Source organism: Stegostoma tigrinum, chromosome 15 (genome assembly GCF_030684315.1).
Source record: "Stegostoma tigrinum isolate sSteTig4 chromosome 15, sSteTig4.hap1, whole genome shotgun sequence".
NCBI classification, from domain to species: Eukaryota; Metazoa; Chordata; class Chondrichthyes; order Orectolobiformes; family Stegostomatidae; genus Stegostoma; species Stegostoma tigrinum.
This window is the reverse complement of record NC_081368.1, coordinates 1,691,012-1,713,498: the sequence shown is the minus strand read 5'-3', so window position 1 is coordinate 1,713,498 and position 22,487 is coordinate 1,691,012. Positions and strand designations below refer to the sequence as shown.

Sequence of the window (22,487 nt, the reverse complement as noted above, 5' to 3'; positions counted from 1 at the left end):
GATAGAGAATTCCGGAGAGTCGCTACTTCTGAAAGATTACCTTTGTATCTCAGTTTTAAATGAGTGTCCCCTTATTCTGTAACCATGCCCACTAGTTCAAGGTCCCCATTAATGGAAACATCTTCTCAACATCTTCCCTGCCAAGCCCCCTCAGAATCTCGTATTTGGAAGGAAGAGACGGAGATGGACCAGCGGAAGGTTAGAGGAGGTTGAAAGTTGGAAGCAGAACTGATGATTTTTTTCCCCAATTCCAGTTGAGAGCAGGAATCAGCATTGACATTATCACTGTGTCAGAGACAGAATTGTGGGTGGGCCTCAGAGTAGAACTGGAACAATCCGTATTCCACAACTCCCATAAAGAGAACCTTTCCAGCATTCTCTTTTTATTTCAACTCTGCGGCATCTGCGGTACTTTTGTTTTATCTGTTTTGTGTGGACTTGGCAACACTGAATGTGTTGTGCAGCGTGTCATCGGGCAATAATTTGAAAGAAAAACATGTTTACATCATAAAATCATGCCATTTGCTACAGTGAACTCAGCTTGCATCCTCTAACCAGAGATTTATAGATCTGCAGCATAACTTTGCGGTTCTTAAACTCAATTCCCCTTTCAATGAAAGCCAACACATCGTATACCTTCTTTACAACCATATCAGCCTGGGTGGCAAACTTTGAGGGATCTATGGACGTGGACCCAAAATCCTGCCATTAACCCTGTATTCTGCATTCAAATTCGACCTTCCAAAATGAATCACTTCACACTTTTCTGTGTTGTTTTCCATCAGCCCCTTCTTTGCCCAGCTCTGCATCCTGTCAATGTCCTGCTGTAACCTACAACAGCCCTCCACAACTCCACTAACCTTCATGTCATCAGCAAACTTACTAACCCACCCTTCCACTTCCTCATCAAAATCATTTATAAAGATCACAAAGAGCAGAGGCCCCAGAGCAGATCCCCGTGGAACACCACTGGTCACCGAGCTCCAGGCTGAATATTTTCCATCTACTCCCACCCTCTGTCTTCTATTGGACAGCAAGTTTTGTATCCAGACAGCTGAATTTCCCTGAATCTCATGCCTCCTTACTTTCTGAAGGAGCCTACCATGTGGAACCTTGTAAAATGCTTTGCTAAAATCCATACAGACCACATCCACTGCTCTGCCTCCATCAATGTATTTTGTCACATCCTCAAAGAATTCAATAAGGCTTATGAGGCATGACCTGCCCCCCTCAAAGCCATGCTGACTATTTCTAATCAAACTGTGCTTTTCCAAATAATCATAAATACTATCTCTTGAGAATAAGAGAATACATCAATAAATATATATAAATAAATATGAGTAAAATAATAAAAAGAATCTTGGAGTCATAGTTTAAAAATAAGGAGTAACCTATTTAAGACAGATGAAGGAAAAAAAACTTTCTCTCATGGGGTTGAGTCTTTGCAATTCCATATATTTTTAAAGGCCAAAGTAAATAGAGTTCTTCATCAGAGGCATGCAGGAATGTAGAGTTGGAGGTTAAAATCAAATTCATCTCCAACTCCATTTGAAAGTTAGCCAATGACTCCACTGTAATGGGTCAGGTAAAGGAGTGACCAGGTAGTTTGTACCTTCATACAGGTGCTTATTGATTGAGAAACAGTAGCAGGACCTGCAGTTACTCCCTGCTCCTTGAATGCACCATGAATGTTTTTGATTCAGCTGAGATGCTCCTTAACCAGGTACAGCTGTCCCTCTGTACTCCTCACTGGAAAGTCACCTCAATTTTTGTGCTTGTGTCATGGAGTGGGACTTGAACTCTCAACTCCCGACTCTGAGACAGGATTTTACCCATTAATCCATGTCTGGCAACTGCAGGAGCAATGAAAGGTAACACAGTCTGATAACTTGGTAAAGACAAATGCTGATTTTTGACATTTTTAAACTCATTTGGTTTGCAACAATCTGCACTTGTGTGTGAAGATCAGAAACATCTGTTGTCAGTGTAATTTTTAAAATGTGTCATTTTTAACTTCTAACTGATCTTTGTTCCACACGCAGAGATTTGAAACCACACTCTTTGACAGGTCAACTCTGAGGTCTCAGTATGAAAAACCAACAGATATTTTTCCTTCTTTGGTTCCCACAGGTACAGCAGCCTTGGAAGAAGATGCACAGATACTCAAAGTCATAGAGGCTTATTGCACAAGTGCAAACATACAGCAGACTCATAGCTCAGGCAAGTGAAATTACAATGAAATTTTGATCATTTAAAGTTCTATTCTTAGGTGGTCTAAGATGTTAGGTTTTGGAGTCAGGGTTTCAAGTCAAATATGACTTTTTCAAAACTCAGCTACTGACTCCTTTACAGTCATTATCCAAGTATGGATGAATTCCAGAGGTGAGGTGAGAGTGACCACTCTTGTCATCAAGGCCACATTTGACTGAGTGTGGCATCACAGAGCCCTAGGAAAACTGGAATCAGTGGGTATCGAGGATAAACTCTCTGTTTGGAGTCTTGCTAGCGTGTAGGCAGATGGTTCTGATGTTGGAGGCAGTGAAAATAGAAAAGCAACATATGATTCAAATAGAGAGTGATTGCAAAATGTGACTGTGCAAGTGGATCTGGGTTCCTAATATACAAGACATAAGATGTTAGTACACAAGTACATCAAGTGATCACCAATGCTCCAATTCCCTTTTTGTTTATTGCATGGGGTAGAGAAGCTTTGGACTGTGGGAGGAAACCGGAGCACCCGGAGGAAACCCACGCAGATGCAGCAAGAATGTGCAAACTTCACACAGGCTGTCACCCGAGGGGGGAATTGAACCCGGGTCCCTGGTGCAGTGAGGCTACAATGCTAGCCACTGAGCCACCGTGCCACCCTAAAGTTTTGATGTCCTTGCATAGAAACATAGGAGCAGGAAGAGGCCATTCAGCCCTTTGAGTCTGCTGTGCCTTCTTCACCATCATGGATGATCATCCAATTTGATAGTCTAATCCTGCTTTCTCCCCATAACTTTTTGATCCCATTCACCTCCAAGGGCTGTCACCTCTTGCATACGTTCAATGTTTTTGGCATCAACTTCTTCCTCCAGCTACGAAGGTTGGGTATGTATCTATTGGAGTGTAGAAAAATGAGAGGGTATCTTACTGAACATGTACGTTTGTGAGGGTGCTGGACAGGGTAGATGCTGGAAGGATGTTTCTCTAGATGGGTGACACAAGAGCTAGTGGGAACAGCATTAAAGTAAGGGCTGCGTGGGCCAAAGGGAATACAGGCGCAGTACCCCAAACCTGGCTGTCCAAACTTTGGACGTTTTTCCCTCTGTCTGCTGCTCAACACTTAGCTGATTGGTTCAAATATGCAGCTGCTTATTGCTCATCAGTGAGGTCCCATAGCTTGTTTCTCTTGGTCTGTGTTACCTCTTAGCATTGGTAACTTGGATCCAATGTAGTGGATCCTACCTACCTACCCTCAGCCTGCACTATCCTCCAGCACATTTTGCGGTTCCACCAGTAACTAATGGTATGTTTGCCTTTATTGAGTATAGAGGTTGGGAGGTCAATAAGTGACTGTAGTACAGAACATTGGTTAGGCCACTCCTGGAATACTGCTTGCAATTTTGGTCTCCCTCATACAGGAACGATGTTGTGAAACTAGAAAGTGTTCACAAAAGACTTAGGAGGATGTTGCCAGAAATGGAATGGTTGAGCTATAGGGAGAGGCTGAATAGGCTGGGGCTATTCTCCCTGGAGCTTTGGAGGCTGAGGGATGACCTTAAGTTTATAAAGTAATGAGGGGCATGGACAGGGTAAATAGACAAGGTCTTTTTCTCGTGGTGAGGTAGCCCAAAACTAGCTGGCATAGGTTTAAGGTATAAAAGGGACCTGAGGGGCAACTTTTTCAAACGGTGGTGTGTGTATGGCTGCCACAGGAAGTGCTGGAGGCTGGTACAATTACAACGCCTAAAAAGTATCTGGATGGGTACATGAATAGGAAGAGTTTAGGGGGAAATGGACCAAATGCTGGCAAATGGGACTAGATTTATATAGGATATCTGGTCAGCATGACTGGGTTGGATTGAAGGGTCTGTTTCCATGATGCATGTCTCTAAAATAAAGGAGGGAGACTTGAAACTGAAGCAGTGATTTTGGAAAGATGATGAAAGAGACAAAAATTTAAAAATAAATTCATTTATTCATTAACCAAGGTAGGGTGTTGCTGGGTGATCTGGCATTTATTACCCATCCTTAGTTGCCCTTGAGAAGATGGTGGTGAGCTGCCTTCTTGAATCGCTGGAGGATGACCCACAATGCCCTCAGACTGGCAACTCCAGGACTTTGACCCAGTTTCAGTGAAGGATTTTCAAGTCAGGTTGCTGAATGGTTTGGGTGGAAAACTTGTAGATGGTGGTTTTCCTATGTATCTGTTGCCCTTGTCCTTCTAGATGGAAGTGGTCGTGGGTTTGGAAGGTGCTGTCTGAGGATCTTTGGTGAATTTCTGCAGTGAATCTTGTAGATAGTACATACTGCTCTTACTGAGCGTCAGTGGTGGAGGGAGTGGATGCTTGAGGATGTGACGCCAATAAAGTGAATGCTTTGCCCTAAATGGTGTCAAGCTCCTTGTGTTGTTGGGGTTGTACTCATCCAGGCAAGTGGGGAGTTGTGCCTGACTTGTGACTTGTTCCTTGTACCTGGTGGACAAGCTTTGGGGAGTCAGGAGGTGAGTTATTTGCCACAGAATTTTCCTAGTCTCTGACCTGCTGTTGTGTTAATGTGGTTAGTTTACTTGAGATTATGGTCAATGGTAATCCCCAGGATGTTGATGTTGGGGGATTCGGTGATGGTAACACCATTGAATGTCAGGGTTGATGATTAGATTCCCTTCTTGGAGATGCTCATTGCTGGGTACCTGTCTGAATGTTACCTGTAACTTGTCAGTCTTAGACTTGATGTTTTGCAGGTATTGTTACATTTGGCCATGGACTGAGTCATATAGGAATATTTTTTGCAAGGAAAGAGACTCTTCAGCCTGTGTCCATGCTAGTCACTCTTCTGTTCTCATCTCATTTTCCAGCACTTTGCTTGTAGCCTCATACTATGCCTCGATCAAAGAGGTAGATTTTTAAGGAGAGAATCAGGAAGATATAAAGAGGAAATTCCAAAGACTAAGCTAAAGCCAGGATGAACAATGGGGAAGCGATAGCAGTCAATGATGTGTGAGAAGACAGAATTGGAGAAATGTAGACTTGGAGGAGATTTCAGAGATAGGGAGGGGTGAAGCTGTGGAGGGACTTGAAAACGAGGTTGGGGAGTTGCTAAACTGGGAACCAGCAGAGGTCATCAGGTATGGAGTGACAGAGGAATGGTCTTGGTATGAATCAGAACTTGGAGATGGCTTTATGATGAGCTGTAGTTTCTGGAAGTGGAGAAAGAGGCCAACTGAGGGAATATTGGAATAGCTGAGGCTAGAGCTAACAAAGGTATGGCTGAGGATTACAGCAGCAGATGAACTGAAGTAGATCCCGGGTTGGCTGTTGTCATTCTGTTGCCCAGTTCCATCTCGACAATTGTAACTACATTGCTCAGGGGAGTGGGCTAATCACATTGCTATCATGAGTTGACACAGACACAGTACATTGAAATGTCTCCTTTTATGTCACTCTTTTGATTGCAGTTCTTTTCTGCACCAGCTTTCCTCTGTCCTTCTATCTACTCTCCCAGAATACAGAAATTGATTCTGTTATTATCCCACTGCCTTGTACCGTTTTCATTCTCCAAGTGACCAGTAAGATGCTGGATTGTGGAAAGCATCAGAACTGACTGCTGTTATTATCTTGTGCCTGTCCAGTATCTGTACTTGCTGGAAGGGAAGGCTGAACAGTGGCCAGAACCAGGATTCCTGGCTGATTGCTGAACCCTCTCTCTAACCTGGGAGCTTGAAGCCATTGCTCCAGCCTGTACAACTAAACCAGTTAACGACAGCAAGTCCACCTATCTGTGTCTGACTAAAACAAATCTACTCAAGCAATTGTTAACCTTGTGTCCTGTACTTCACAGTTTGTCGGAAGGAGTCAGCACCACAGGTACTGCTCCCAGAAGAAGAGAAAATAATTGTGGAGGAAACAAAGAGCAACGGGCAAACTGTCATCGAGGAGAAGTAAGAGACCTTTGTGTTTGTAATCACCACTCATTTCTATGAGCTTCCCATTAACTGTACTTGTGTTAAAGTGTGTGAACTGTAACTACAGCGTGGGTCAACAGGGGTGATAATGGGAACTGCAGATGCTGGAGAATCCGAGATAATAAAGTGTGGAGCTGGATGAATACAGCAGGCCAAGCAGCATCTCAGGAGCACAAAAGCTGACGTTTCGGGCCTCGATCCTTCATCAGAGAGGGGGATGGGGGGAGGGAACTGGAATAAATAGGGAGAGAAGGGGAGGCGGACCAAAGATGGAGAGTAAAGAAGATAGGTGGAGAGGGTGTAGGTGGGGAGGTAGGGAGGGGATAGGTCAGTCCAGGGAAGATGGACAGGTCAAGGAGGTGGGATGAGGTTAGTAGGTAGGAGATGGAGGTGCGGCTTGGGGTGGGAGGAAGGGATGGGTGAGAGGAAGAACAGGTTAGGGAGGCAGAGACAGGTTGGACTGGTTTTGAGATGCAGTGGGTGGAGGGGAAGAGCTGGGCTGGTTGTGTGATGCAGTGGGGGAAGGGGACGAACTGGGCTGGTTTAGGGATGCAGTAGGGGAAGGGGAGATTTTGAAACTGGTGAAGTCCACATTGATACCATTAGGCTGCAGGGTTCCCAAGCGGAATATGAGTTGCTGTTCCTGCAACCTTCGGGTGGCATCATTGTGGCAGTGCAGGAGGCCCATGATGGACATGTCATCTAGAGAATGGGAGAGGGAGTGGAAATGGTATGCGACTGGGAGGTGCAGTTGTTTGTTGCGAACCGAGCAGAGGTGTTCCGCAAAGCGGTCCCCAAGCCTCCGCTTGGTTTCCCCAATGTAGAGAAAGCCACAACGGGTACAGTTGATGCAGTATACCACATTGGCAGATGTGCAGGTGAACCTCTGCTTAATGTGGAATGTCATCTTGGGGCCTGGGATAGGGGTGAGGGAGGAGGTGTGGGGGCAAGTGTAGCATTTCCTGCGGTTGCAGGGGAAGGTGCCGGGTGTGGTGGGGTTGGAGGGCAGTGTGGAGCGAACAAGGGAGTCACGGAGAGAGTGGTCTCTCCGGAAAGCAGACAGGGGTGGGATGGAAAAATGTCTTGGGTGGTGGGGTTGGATTGTAGATGGCAGAAGTGTCGGAGGATGATGCGTTGTATCCGGAGGTTGGTAGGGTGGTGTGTGAGAACGAGGGGGATCCTCTTGGGGCGGTTGTGGCGGGGGTGGGTGTGAGGGATGTGTTGCGGGAGACGCGGTCAAGGGCGTTCTCCATCACTGTGGGAGGAAAGTTGCGGTCCTTGAAGAACTTGGACATCTGGGATGTGCGGGAGTGGAATGTCTTCTTGTGGGAACAGATGCGGCGGAGGCAGAGGAATTGGGAATAGGGGATGGAATTTTTGCAGGAGGGTGGGTGGGAGGAGGTGTATTCTAGGTAGCTGTGGGAGTCGGTGGGCTTGAAATGGACATCAGTTACAAGCTGGTTGCCTGAGATGGAGACTGAGAGGTCCAGGAAGGTGAGGGATGTGCTGGAGATGGTCCAGGTGAACCGAAGGTTGGGGTGGAAGGTGTTGGTGAAGTGGATGAACTGTTCGAGCTCCTCTGGGGAGCAAGAGGCGGCGCCGATACAGTCATCAATGTAACGGAGGAAGAGGTGGCGTTTGGGGCCTGTGTAGGTGCGGAAGAGGGACTGTTCCACGTAACCTACAAAGAGGCAGGCATAGCTGGGGCCCATGTGTGTGTCCATGGCCACCCCCTTAGTCTGTAGGAAGTGGGAGGAGTCGAAAGAGAAGTTGTTGAGGGTGAGGACGAGTTCGGCTCGGCGGATGAGGGTGTCGGTGGATGCAGTCACCGCCTCCACTTCCAGGTACAACACCTCACACACCACCCTCACCGCAGCTGCTGCCGCCCTCCCTGATCCTCCAACCGCCGACGCAACCCCGCCCACGGCCGACGCCGACGCAACCCCGCCCACGGCCGACGACCTCATCGCTCCGCCCACAGCCTCCACAGCCAGCAACCCCAGAGGAGACAGCCACACTCAACCCTGCCGCATGTTCACCATCCCCCCTAGACCTCCCACTCACTGAGGACGAACGGTCAGTCCTTAGTAAGGAGCTCACCTTTGTTCCCCTACAACCACACATCAACGAATACCAGTCACGATTGGACATAGAGCAGTTTTTCCGCCGTCTTCGCCTCCACGCCTACTTCAACCGGGAGACCAACCTTCCCTCCACTGATCCCTTCACCCGCTTCCAACACAAGCCCTCCTCCTGGACACCACCCCCAGGCCTCCTACCTTCCCTCGACCTCTTCATCTCCAACTGCCGTTGAGACATCAACCGCCTCAACCTCTCCACCCCTTTCACCCACTCCAACCTCGCCCCCGCAGAACGGGCAGCCCACCGTTCCCTCCGCTCCAACCCCAACCTCACCATTAAACCCGCAGACAAGGGTGGCGCAGTGGTAGTATGGCGCACTGACCTCTACATCGCCGAGGCCAGACGCCAACTCTCCGACACCACCACCTACCGCCCTCTCGATCATGACCCCACACCCGAGCACCAAACTATCATCTCCAACACCATTAATGACCTCATCACCTCAGGGGACCTCCCACCCACAGACTCCAACCTCATTGTTCCCCAACCCCGCACGGTCTGTTTCTATCTCCTTCCCAAAATCCACAAACCTGCCTGCCCTGGTCGACCCATCGTCTCAGCCTGCTCCTGCCCCACCGAACTCATGTCCGCCTATCTGGACTCCATTTTCTCCCCTTTGGTCCAGGAACTCCCTACCTACGTCCGCGACACCACCCACGCTCTCCACCTCCTCCAGGAATTCCAATTCTCTGGCACCCAACACCTCATTTTCACCATGGACATCCAGTCCCTATACACATGCATTCCGCATGCAGATGGCCTCAAGGCCCTCCGCTTCTTCCTGTCCCGCAGGCCCGACCAGTCCCCCTCCACCGACACCCTCATCCGCCTAGCCGAACTCGTCCTCACCCTCAACAACTTCTCTTTCGACTCCTCCCACTTCCTACAGACTATAGGGGTGGCCATGGGCACCCGCATGGGCCCCAGCTATGCCTGCCTCTTTGTAGGTTACGTGGAACAGTCCCTCTTCCGCACCTACACAGGCCCCAAACCCCACCTCTTCCTCCGTTACATTGATGACTGTATCGGCGCCGCCTCTTGCTCCCCAGAGGAGCTCGAACAGTTCATCCACTTCACCAACACCTTCCACCCCAACCTTCGGTTCACCTGGGCCATCTCCAGCACATCCCTCACCTTCCTGGATCTCTCAGTCTCCATCTCAGGCAACCAGCTTGTAACTGATGTCCATTTCAAGCCCACCGACTCCCACAGCTACCTAGAATACACCACCTCCCACCCACCCTCCTGCAAAAATTCCATCCCCTATTCCCAATTCCTCCGCCTCCGCCGCATCTGCTCCCACGACAAGACATTCCACTCCCGCACGTCCCAGATGTCCAAGTTCTTCAAGGACCGCAACTTTCCCCCCACAGTGATCGAGAACGCCCTTGACCGTGTCTCCCGCAACACATCCCTCACACCCCACCCCCGCCACAACCGCCCGAAGAGGATCCCCTTCGTTCTCACACACCACCCCACCAACCTCCGGATACAACGCATCATCCTCCGACTCTTCCGCCATCTACAATCTGACCCCACCACCCAAGACATTTTTCCATCCCCACCCCTGTCTGCTTTCCGGAGAGACCACTCTCTCCGTGACTCCCTTGTTCGCTCCACACTGCCCTCCAACCCCACCACACCCGGCACCTTCCCCTGCAACCGCAGGAAATGCTACACTTGCCCCCACACCTCCTCCCTCACCCCTATCCCAGGCCCCAAGATGACATTCCACATTAAGCAGAGGTTCACCTGCACATCTGCCAATGTGGTATACTGCATCCACTGTACCCGGTGCGGCTTCTTCTACATTGGGGAAACCAAGCGGAGGCTTGGGGACCGCTTTGTCGAACACCTCCGCTCGGTTCACAACAAACAACTGCACCTCCCAGTCGCATACCATTTCCACTCTCCCTCCCATTCTCTAGATGACATGTCCATCACGGGCCTCCTGCACTGCCACAATGATGCCACCCGAAGGTTGCAGGAACAGCAACTCATATTCCGCTTGGGAACCCTGCAGCCTAATGGTATCAATGTGGACTTCTCGAGCTTCAAATTCTCCCCTTCCCCCACCGCGTCCCTAAACCAGCCCAGTTCGTCCCCTTCCCCCACTGCACCACACAACCAGCCCAGCTCTTCCCCTCCACCGACTGCATCCCAAAACCAGTCCAACCTATCTCTGCCTCCCTAACCTGTTCTTCCTCTCACCCATCCCTTCCTCCCACCCCAAGCCGCACCCCCATCTCCTACCTACTGACCCCGTCCCACCTCCTTGACCTGTCCGTCTTCCCTGGACTGACCTATCCCCTCCCTACCTCCCCACCTATACTCTCTCCACCTATCTTCTTTTCTGTCCATCTTCGGTCCGCCTCCCCCTCTCTCCCTATTTATTCCAGTTCCCTCTCCCCATCCCCCTCTCTGATGAAGGGTCTAGGCCCGAAACGTCAGCTTTTGTGCTCCTGAGATGCTGCTTGGCCTGCTGTGTTCATCCAGCCTCACATTTTATTATCTTGGGTCAAGACAGTGACAGGTCTTTATCTTTTCACAAAGTTGATCGAGCTTGCAGGGAGCAGGGTCCTGTCTTACTGATTTTAACTCCAGGTGGTAGGAAAGGGGAGACAGAACGATTTGTGCATTCTAAAATTTGACAAGTTCAGCTTTTGATTTTAAAGCTTGCAGAACAAGACTGATGCCTGTGGAAAGGGCAAGCTCTTACATGTATTATCTTTAACACAGCAAAAACATTTCCAAGTTGTTGAACAGGTATGATTATCAAACCAAGTTTACACTATACCACATGCATAGTAGGTCAGAGAAATGGGAGCAGAGTGAAGCAGAGAGGTTTTGGGGAGGAATTGCAAAGATGAGGTAAGTTACAGATGAACAAGAGACCCTCATGTTTAGAGGGGTGCGGAAATCACAGGGTGACATGATTGGAGGAGGCTAAAGGGGCACAGGGTCAAGGACATGGAGGGATTTGAGAACAAATATAGGAAGGTGGGTTACTGTTCTTCATGTTTCAGCTTTATGTTTACAGATTGTTCAGTGCCAGTGTTAACATTCATTCAGCAGAATAGGGAGAGAGAGAGACATGCTGGTGCAAGGTTTTAAACGTGGTAATGTGTTTATGAAAGGAAGTACAAGAAAGGTAAATGGAAGTCTGCATTTATAACTTACAAGGTTTGCATAGGGAAATATTAGAAAACAAGTTGTTAGTTATGGATCAAACTCATTCTCATAAAAAGCAAAGTGGCTTACCAGCTTTCAGGAGTGTGAGACTCAAGGAAGGGTTCAGAACGAAATGTATTTGAAAAACGGGTCTGCTGTAGATACACACGTTCAGGGAAGATGCAGGGGTAACATTGAATTAGAGTGTAACAGGGGCACTGAAGATTTGAAAGTCGGATTATAATGAGGAAGCATCAGAAAGGATTTGTTAATGTAAAAAGAAAACAAAGAGGGGAGTTCTACAGGTTGTGAAGAGATGAAGGAGGTCATCTCGTATTTTGGCAGTGAAAGGTACTTGGAATCTCAGTGTTGCTGTCGGACAGAGGAGACCCACAGGGCGTCGAGGTTGTGTCCTGTAGAAACCTTGTGATTACTGGCTGTGGTCAAGGTGCAGAGACTGAGCTGTATTTTTATGCCTCTGTGATTTACACAGCTCTGTTCACTGCCTGTACTCATAACAGCTGAAATCCTGTGGCTTTGTCAGCTGTTTTTCTGAATAACCTAATAACTGTTGATATTATTTACCAGGAGTCTTGTCGACACAGTTTATGCGTTGAAAGATGAAGTTCAGGAGCTAAAACAGGTCAGAATCACAATAGAACATGACACACTTTTGCTCTGCACTTTGAAAAGTGGCTGACAGAATTCAGAGACCCATTATCATTGTGACAAACTGTTACCTTCTTGTTCTTCTCCAGGAAAATAAACGGATGAAACAAAGTCTGGAGGAGGAACAGAAATCTAGGAAAGAGTTGGAGAAAATGATCCGGAAGGTTCTGAAACAGTTGAATGAATCTGCGTGGGACGAGGGTAACCACTAGAAGCAGCTAGCCAGCAGCTAGTTCTCTACACGGCTTCAAGCAGTGGCAGCCCTGACCGTACTGCTACAAGGAATTCTTTGAAATTCTCAGTCACACTGGGGTCATTTTTGTTTTTTTATTTGGCCTGTGATTCCTCCAGAGGAGCAGGCAATTGAGGGACAGCAAACCTGACACCTGTTTTGGAAGGACTAGAGCAGGGCATAAGGAAACGTGCAGGCTCTGGGGAGAGAGCGCAGCAGCAGCGAAAACTGAGAAATGGTACAGCTTCCCAGCACACAGCCGCCTCGTGCTGTCTCAGAGCTATTCCCAACTCGGGCAAGGAAAGGTGCCTGCAGTAACTACTTCATTATCAATAAATGGATGGTTTTGTGTCCTCTAACCAGCACTCTAGTATTTGACTGCTGCACCAGCACAGGATGCTCAATCGTGGGCACAGCTGAAAATCACAGACTCCTTTTTAAGTTTCCTTTGTTTTTGTATCGGGCCATGACCAAATCATAGCCTCCCTTGTTACTGGACCTTAAGCTGCATATTTGTATTTTCTGGGTATAACTATGGTTTTTTGAAATGGCCCAGTCTGTCTCGCTGATTTATTTATGTTTTGCTGTATTAAACTACTCCCCCCAACCCCCGAACATTGTCACCGTGCAGAGTCCGTGTGGTGGGTACAGCCTCGATTATGGCACTGCATCTAATGCATGTGAAACGTCTGCCTGTGCCTTTGACAGATGCCCTTTTGGAGTACAGCGTGTGTACATATTCAGCTCACCTTTATAAACTGGCTCTAGCTTGAGCCTTCCTGTATATTACAGGATTGTGTTTAATAATGTATAAAAGGATACAGGCAGCTTATCTCTCCTGCTGTTGTGGAACAAAGCAGGTATTACTAGTCAGCGTTGACTGAGTCTCTTAGTCATGAGATGTCCACCGTGACAGACCCTACAGTAGGAGTTAATGACGCATGCACAAACTTAGTTTCTCATGAGTTAAGTGATGCCTAGGAATGAATGCAGGATAACAGGCATCTGATTGTGGGCTGTGTACACAGTGTAACAGAGCACATTTTGGAGTATTTGCAGCGTGACTGAAACCAGACTCAAAACCTGAACAAAGAGGGAGTGGAATTTAGGAGGAAGTCACTTCAGATCAGACTGACAGCCATTGGTCAGATCAGCTTCTCACCAGCAATGAGCAGGGAGTGTGGCTCCTCACTACAAACATCATGTGCGTCCCTCTGTACGTCCAACTGGCAAAGGTCCCCAAATTTCCTCTGTAGACTTTTATTTCGGAATTCAGATGAAATATTTTGGGAACTGACACAGCTGTGTTCTCCTGGAGGTGCCTATATGTGTTTGGAAGCCCTTACGCCCAGCACACATCCATCAAGTAGGAAATCTTTTTGTAAATGCAATTTTTTAAAATAAAACCTGAATATCGAGCCTTCCTTCGGCTGTACCTTATAAATAAATAGCTCCTCTATTTTGGCAAGATCTCTCAACACTCCATGATTTATGAAATACTTCTGTTGACTGGAATTTTTTTGCTGTTGGCTTCAAAACAATTAAATTGATTTTCTGAATGGGTTGGGAATGCTTTACTGTTGGTATTGTATGCTTTAACAATTAGTATTGATCTATCAGCACTGAACTCTAATGTTGCTAACAAGAGGCATAAAGTTTAAAAAAAGAGAAATTGCTGGAGAAACTCAGCGTCTGTGGAGCGAGAAACAGAGTTATTAATGTTTTAAATCCGATATGACTCTCCTTTGGAATTGAAAGAGGCTGGAAAATGGTGCTTTTTCAGCTGTGGACCAAGAGGAAAGGGGGTCAATTAGATTAGATTGTGAGGATGTCCAGAGCAAAAGACAGAGGGGGTACTAATGGCAGTAAAGGAGAGACCCAGCTGGAAAATAGGTGCCAATGATTACGTAAAGAGGAGAAAATGGCCTGTTTTCCCTGGGGAGGGCCTTGGACACTGACGGGAGAGGGGCTGAATGCTGTGCGGAGGTTTCCCCAATGTAGAGGACGCCACAACGGGTACAGCGGATACAGTATACCACATTGGCAGATGTGCAGGTGAACATCTGCTTGATGTGAAAGGTCTTCTTGGGGCCTGGAATGAGGGTTAGGAGGGAGGTGTGGGAGCAGGTGTAGCTCTTCCTGCGGTTGCAGGGAAAAGTGCTGGGTGTGGTGGGGTTGGACGGAAGTGTGGAGCGGACAAGGGAGTCACAGAGTTGATGAGTGACTGTTGGGATCGATGGTGGAATGGACTAGGGTGTTACACAGTAGTTGTTAATTGATTAAATTCCAACCAGGCTGGTCATGCTTGATTGGTCAGGACATTTCCACGGACATGCAGCAGGGGTTGGCTCTCTCCACAGCCCTGCCGTCAGTGAAATGTGTGGACATGGTTTTTTTTCTGCTTGCAAAGAACTGTATGAATAAATGTGTAGATTTCAGTATTTCAAAGAGACTGCACTGCAAACCTGATGGGTCATTGTAAGTTGGTTTCTGATGTAATTCTTAGTGTAATCAGGATTATTTGATAAACGTCGTCCAATAGCAGAATCACATCTAACATTGTACGTGATGTTCTGAGTTTCGTCTCTGCTGTGCCCCCCATGGCAACATCCTAACCAATCAGAGCTGACCTGCCTTAATTTCAGGGTTAACTTTCAAGCTAAGTTACTTCTTTAATCTAGTAACTAAAAGCTGCTCTGTTTGGGTGTACTTTTGGTCACATTTCTGAAACAGGAGTCGGCTGAGTCAATTTCAGGTGAAGCTGCTTAACTGAACAACTGTTCTGATCCAGTTCAGCGTTGTTTTGGAAGCTGTATGAGGGGGTTAGTTCTTTGTGCTGCATGGTTTAATGAAAGTGTTTTGGAGTCAGGTGAAACTGAAAGACTGAGTGTGGCACTTCAGAAAGTGGCATGGTCCCAGTGCAAACAGTCAAGTGGTAAGTAATACTCCAGAGCACTTTCTGGCAGTTTTTAAAGCATCATATATTAGCTTAAATTAAGGTAGGGACTTTCGGTTCCTGTAGAAGTGTTTGAAATGAAGGAAATTCCTGAGCTAAGTTAAATTCCCTTAAAACGGAGTAACTTAATCCAGAGAGAATTCATGACAAGAGACCTCAGACCCACTGGTGTGCCCCTCTTGTTCAGTGGGGCAAGTGAGGGACATGTACATGTGCAGGAAGTGAGCCCAGCTACTGACTGACTGCTTTTCAGAGCTGGAGCTGTGGGTGGGCTCACTGTGGAGCAGCTGCGACGTTGCCAGTGTTATGGACAACACATTTAGTGAGGTGGTCACTGCTGCTGAGGCTTACAAATGCAGAAAGGGAATGGGTGATCATCAGATACGTCAAATGTCGAAGAAGGAAGTTCAGGAACCCCCTGTGGTTATCCCCCTCTAAGACAGATATACTACTTTAGATGCTGTGGGGAAAGGGGGTGAAGGAGTTGACCTCTTGGGGAGAAGCAGCACCAGCTAAGTGCCTGGCCCCACAGATGGTTCTGCTGTACAAAAGGGGAGGAAAATGAGTGACAGAGCTACAGTGATGGGGGCTTCAATAGTGAGGGGTACTGCCAGGTGCCTCTCTGGCTGCAGATGTGAATCCAGGACGGTATGTTGCCTCTCTGGTGCCAGGAGTCAGGGCATTCTGGAGCGGGAGGGTGAGCTGCTGGTGGTTGTGGAACACACATTCTAATGGCTTAGTTAGACATGAGGATGAGGAGCTGAAAACTGAATACAGTAAGTTTGGATAATAAAATGTGAGGCTGGATGAACACAGCAGGCCCAGCAGCATCTCAGAAGCACAAAAGCTGAAGTTTCGGGCCTAGACCCTTCATCAGAGAGCAGTTCCCATTATCACTGATACAGTAAGTTTGGCATGTGGCACTGGGAGTAATTCTGAGATTACTACATTTGAGATGCTGCATTTTATCCCCTGTGAGAGCAGGAATGAGACAATTGATCAGATATGCACGTAGCTGAAGAAATGGTGTACCAGGGACGGTAGCATTTCTGGGGAAGGTGGGATCTATACAAGTCTGTCAGGTTGTTCCTGAGCAGAACAAGGGCAAATACTCTTGCAGAAAACAAGGTGTAGAGCTGGATGAACACAGTAGGCCAAGCAGCATCAGAGGAGCAGGAAAGCTGATGTCTTGGGCCTAGACCCTCCTTCAGAAATGGGGGAGGGGAAGGGGGTTCTCAAATAAACGGGGAGAGAGGGGGAGGTGGATTTCAGAATCTATGTACTGTGCTGTACTGTTGTATATTCTATGTTCTAAAAGAAATATCAAACAATTAAAGACGAGTTAGTCTTAGTGGTGGCTAAATTGTTAGAATCAATCCTGAGAGAGCTGATGTACTGTCACTTAGAAAGACATGGACTGGTCAGGAATGGTCAGCATGGCATTGTTAAGGGGAGGGCTTACCTTATTAGAGAGGGTTCTGCTATAATGTAATGGATGTGTTCCTGTGAAACAATGCATTATAGAAAATCACGCAATAGAAGTAAGTGGGCCTATGGGAAAAGGGGACTTACAGGCAGACCAACAAAAAAATTCACTCAAAAGTGTAACACAAAGGCTAACACAGTTGGAACAGTAGCTTAATTTGCATGTAATAGTGAAATAACAGTAAATTTATTACGTTATTTTGAAAAAAAAGTCTAGATGATTTAATGGGAGGCGGTTTTGAGGTTGCTGTGTTGTTAATGCAGGGGCTGAAAATTGTTGTCATCATCGCCTTCACCTGGACTATTAATCCAGAGACCCAGATAATGTTCCAGGGATGTGGGTTCGAATCCCGCCACAGCAGATGGTATAATTTGAATTCAATAAATATCTGGAATTAAGAATCTAATGATGATCATGAATCCATTGTTGATTATGAATCCATTGTTGATTGTCGGGAAAAACCCATCTGGTTCACTAATGTCTTATAGGGAAGGAAACAGTCATCCTTACCTGGTCTGGCCTACATGTGACTCCAGACCCACAGAAATGTGGTTGACTCTGAACTACTCTTTGGGCAATTAGGGATGGGCAATAAATGCTGCCTGGTCAGTGATACCCTCATCCCATGAATGAATAACAAAAAAAAAGGTGCAGTTGTGGTTGCAGGGTTAAGGCGAAAAATAATTAATCCAGAAGTGGATGGCAGTCGGTCATTGTCTTCTGGCCATTTCTTGGGGATTGGTTTAACAAAGACATCCAGATTTTCCTGCTTTGCCCTTTTAGTTCTTTCATGAAGAAGCTGTTCACAGGGTGCCCAATAAAATCTTATTGCACAGACTGTCACTGCAGCATTCTGTATTAGAAACATTGACCTCTAATTGTTGCAACTGCTTCTCAATTTCCCTCCGGAAAGAAGACAAAATGGAAAGCTCTTATGATGTTGTATCCTGGACTACTTTATCTTTATCTCCAGCTTCCATTTCCCCCTCAGTGACAAGTTGTTGTAGATCAGCTGTAGAGATGTCTTCACAGTGGGACTCAAGCAGCTTTTCAATTTCCTCACTCTCCACTCCTTCACATCCAACTTGTTTTGCAAGATCAACACAATGTTCTTTGATTCTTGGGAACTTCTCTTACAGATGAAAGCTTTTTAAATCTTGAAAAAAGTCTGGGAAAAGTTTTGCCATACTGCATACAGGCTGTCCTTACTGATATCACCCCAGGCCTCCACTATAGTGTCAGTTGAATTCTTAATGTTAAAGTTCTTCCAGACTTTCCACATCAAGCAGATGCTCACTTGCACATCTGCCAATATGGTACACTGCATCCGCTGTGGCCTCCTCTACATTGGGGAAACCAAGCAGAGGCTTGGGGACCGCTTTGCAGAACACCTCTGCTCGGTTCGCAATAAACAACTGCACCTCCCAGTCGCAAACCATTTCCACTCTCCCTCCCATTCCTCAGAGGACATGTCCATCCTGGGCCTCCTGCAGTGCCACAATGATGCCACCCGAAGGTTGCAGGAACAGCAAATCGTATTCCGCTTGGGAACCCTGCAGCCCACTGGTAGCAATGTGGATTTCACTGGCTTCAAAATCTTCCCTCCCCCTACAGCATCCCAAAACCAGCGCAGATCGTCCTTGCCTCCCTAACCTGTTCTTCCTGTCACCTATCCCCTCCTCCCACCTCAAGCCGCACCCCAATTTCCTCCCTACTAACCTCATCCTGCCCATCATCCCTGGACTGACCTATCCCCTCCCTACCTCCCCACCTACACACCTCTACAGGCTCCATCCCCACCTCTTTAACTTGTCTGTCTCCTCTCCCCCTATCTTCTCTATCCATCTTCGATCTGCCTCCCCCTCTCCATATTCACTTCAGAACCCTCTCCACCTCCCCTTTTCTGATGAAGGGTCTAGGCCTGAAACGTCAGCTTTTGTGCCCTTAAGATGTTGCTTCGCCTGATGTGTTCATCCGCCCCACACTTTGTTATCTCAGTATTGAAGAACACTGTCCGCAAGCCCCTCATTGGCTGCAATCAGCTTCTTAAATGTGTGCCTTAAATAATGAGCTTTAAAGGCTGCTATTGCACACTGGCCCATGGTTTGGAGAAGAAAGGTTGTCTTTGGGGGTAGAAATAGCACTTTGATGTTTTCAGAAAGCTGTGGTCTGAGGATGGCTTGGCACATTATAAAGGGTGAGGAGGATCTTGAAATCCTGCAATACTTTGTAAAAGCATCTGAACAAATTTGCCCAGTCATCCAACCTTTTTTGCTTGACCTAAAGTAGGCGCTGAGTGCAGACTTAAGGTTGCAGTTTGAGGCTCGCAGGTTGGCAAAATGGTACACTATCACAGACTTAATCTTTAAGTCTCCATTGGCATTGGCACCCAGCATCACAGTCATATGATTGTTTGCCACCTTAAAGCCTGAAGTGTGTGCTTCATTCTTAGAAATGTAGGTTCTTGATGGCATTCGCTTCCAGTATAAACCTATCTCATCCAAGTTGAAAATTTGATCCATGTCATAGCTTCCTTCGTCAATTTTTTTTTACTATGGGAGGAAATGTCATCACATACTCCTGGTCTGCACAGGAGGCTTTACCACATAACTTTGTTATGTAAAGCATAGCAGTTCTTCAAAACCAGCAAGCCAACCACTGCCAGCACTAAAGAGAGGCACGTCTATAGGTTTTCAGCTTATTCTGTTTGATCTTTTGTAAATTGATAAAGCTTTTTCTATTATGATGGGAAGGATTGTCCCAGATCACTCCTGATTTGCTCTTCTATCCACACACTTAGAAGCTGCTCCATCTCCTCAACTTCCTTTGGCCGTGATCACTCAGATTTGCTAGCACTCAGACTTGTTCCAGCTTGCTTTGAGCTTTTCTGTATTGTCTCTAACGGTGCGTAAGGTAGACTCCTTCATACCTGTTGTACGGGCAATATCACATGTTCTGTCATTGTGCGCAAAATGCTTTACAATGCCTAGCTTCTCTTCCAGCGTTAACAGCCTTTCTTTTACATACACCACCCGCAATTGTATCACCACAATGCTCCTTGTTATCATTCTTGCCACTTTGTCTTCATATTTCGTGAGTAACACAATAGAATTGTACAGTATCTCTCACAGAAAGTACGAGGGTCCTTGATGCCAGCAAGGGGATACTTCTGGCATATGCTGAAGACAAAGCCCTCAAACGTGATGTCAACGTTGGAAGCACGTTATAGCCAATGCAAAGTTCGCGTTTTACAAATACTGTTGTCTTATTCATAAATCAGGTTATAGCCAGTTTATGTTGCTGGAACACATATTAAAGCAGAGCCCTCTCTAATATGATTGATCTTCCTTGTCACTTCCTCAAAGAATTCAATGAGTGTAGTGCAGTGGAAGTTGTCCCATGGATTTTAGTAAGGCATTTGACAAGGTCCCACATGGCAGACTGGTCAAATAAGTGAAAGGCCGTAGGAACCAGGATAATGTGTCAAATTAGATAGAAAATTGACAGTAACAGAAAGCAAAGGATAATAGTCAATGGCTGCTCCTGCCAATGAAAAGCTGTTTCAAATGATGTTCTGCAGGGCTTGGGGGTGGGACCCCTGCTGTGTATTTCATTCATTAATGATTTGGATTTGAATAGTGGGAGCGCAATTGGGAAATTTGTAGATGACAACATGGCCATGGAGTGGAGAGCTAGAGGGTAGCTGTAAGCTCCAAAATGACATGCAGGTTGGTGGCATGAGCGGGAAAGTGGGTGATGGAGTTCAGCTCTGATAAGTGTGAGGTAATGATGTAGGAAGGTCGAACAGTAAAAGGGAATACACAATAAATGGAAATCTCCTGAGAGGAGGAGATGAAGTGAGAGCTCTTGATGTGCAAGTGCATGGATCCCTAAAGGTAGCAGCACAAGTAGATAGGGTTGTAAAGAAGACATACAGAACACACCTTTGCTGGCAGAGGTTTGGAATTCAAAAGTAGGGATAACGTGAAACTGTATAAGACTCTGCTGAGGTCACACCTGGAGGACTGTATGCAGTTCTGGGCACCACATTACACTGTCTCCAGGGCAATTACTGTAGAGAAGATTTACTAGAATGTTGTCAGGACTGGAGAATTGCAGTGACGTAGAGAGGTTGGGGTTGTTTTTCTTGGAACAGAGAAGACTGAGGGGTGGCATGATTGAGGTGTACAAAATTGAGAGGGGTAATGATAGAGCAGACAAGAGGAACATATTCTCTTTGCGAACACTTCAAAAACCGGGGTCATGGATTCAAACTAAGTGGCAGACGGATTAGGGAGGATGTGAGGAAAACAGGTTTCTGCACAGAGGATGGTGGGTGTCTGGAATTCACAGCCTGAGTTGGTGATAGAGACAGAGACCATGAAATACCTGGATCTGCACCTCAAGTGCTGTAAGCTACAGGCTTTGGGCCATGTATGGAATAATGGAATTAGGTATGTTTGTGTTTGCATGGACAAGATGGATTGGATGATCCCCATGCTGTATCATTTCTATGGTATTGATTTTAATCAGTTCCTGCTTCATCTTCATGCCAACCGTAGTCCAGCCACTTGGCACCCTCTTCTCCCCCTCTGGGGAGCTGTTGGTTTTCTTTGATGGGTAAGGTGAAAAGCTTCATATCTTTTGAACAATCTCTGATCGGACTGTGTTTTCACAGACTCTGGGTGAGCTGTGTACATCAGGAAGCAGAATGGGTGGTGAATTCTCAAGAAGATGAGTCTATCTCTCACTGTAGACAACTCAACATTTACAACCTGTGTAGTTCATCAAATTTGTTTTATTTTTAAAATGATTTTTCTTCAAACAAATATTGTATTCTGATTTAAGTGCTCTGAAGTTACAGAATCATAGAAAGATGCAGCACAGGAAGAGAATGTTCAACCCATCAAACCCCTGCTAGCTCTGACAGAACTCACTTGAGGAACAGCATCTTATATTTCAGCTCAGCATTTCCCAAGCTCGTAGACTTAGCAGCGTGTGTTTAACAACTTTCAGCCATAAACTCTCCTCAGCCTTGTGGTGTGTCTCTATTTCTTCCTTGTGTATTTTGCTGGACTGGTCTTGATTATGTTTCCCTGTACACACCTTCACGCTGAAACTGTGATGGTTTAATGTAACGATTCAGGTCTCATTTGGATGCAACCTTTTCCACTATATCCATCACAGCTCTGTTTGGTTGCTATATTGTAAAATCCTCACCTAGTCTCTACTCAATTGCAGATTTTCTCCTGTATTCCCATGCACCCACCCCCACCCCCACACACAGCCCCACACACTTAAAATCTCCCACTCCTTGATTTCTCTGCAATTATGCAAAGAAGTCATCCTGCTGAGGCATGAATTAAGTTTCTCTCCACAGCTTGAGCCTGACCACCTGAGCTTTTCCAGCTTTTCTTATTTTGATAGAATTATTAACTAGTTTCACTTCTGTTTCTATCAATCTCCCATATGCCTGTTGTTTCTATGTTCTCACACACAGCCCTGCAAATCTTTCCCCTTCAAGCAGCACATCCACGATTACTCTGACTTATTGTGTAAAGCAGCTACCTTTCAGTGTTTAGCCAATTATTTTAAATCTTCTGATTTTCCACCCTTATGTAGATGAAAACAGTTCTCTTTGCTTATTATCAAAATCCTTCAT

At 46.5% G+C, this 22,487-nt stretch overlaps 1 protein-coding gene across 3 annotated transcripts in view; it reads left to right on the top strand.

The window, feature by feature from the left end:
* arhgef6 (Rac/Cdc42 guanine nucleotide exchange factor (GEF) 6) overlaps positions 1-13,942 on the top strand; it is a 168,955-nt gene extending 155,013 nt beyond the window's left edge. For all 3 annotated transcript variants that reach the window (XM_048544625.1, XM_048544626.1, XM_048544624.1), the window contains 4 exons: positions 2,131-2,220; positions 6,046-6,145; positions 12,071-12,125; positions 12,241-13,942. In XM_048544625.1, coding sequence (XP_048400582.1) covers positions 2,131-2,220; positions 6,046-6,145; positions 12,071-12,125; positions 12,241-12,363 — 368 coding nt within the window. In that variant the 3' untranslated portion in view covers positions 12,364-13,942. The remainder of the gene's footprint in view (positions 1-2,130; positions 2,221-6,045; positions 6,146-12,070; positions 12,126-12,240) is intronic.
* Positions 13,943-22,487: the final 8,545 nt, after the last annotated feature.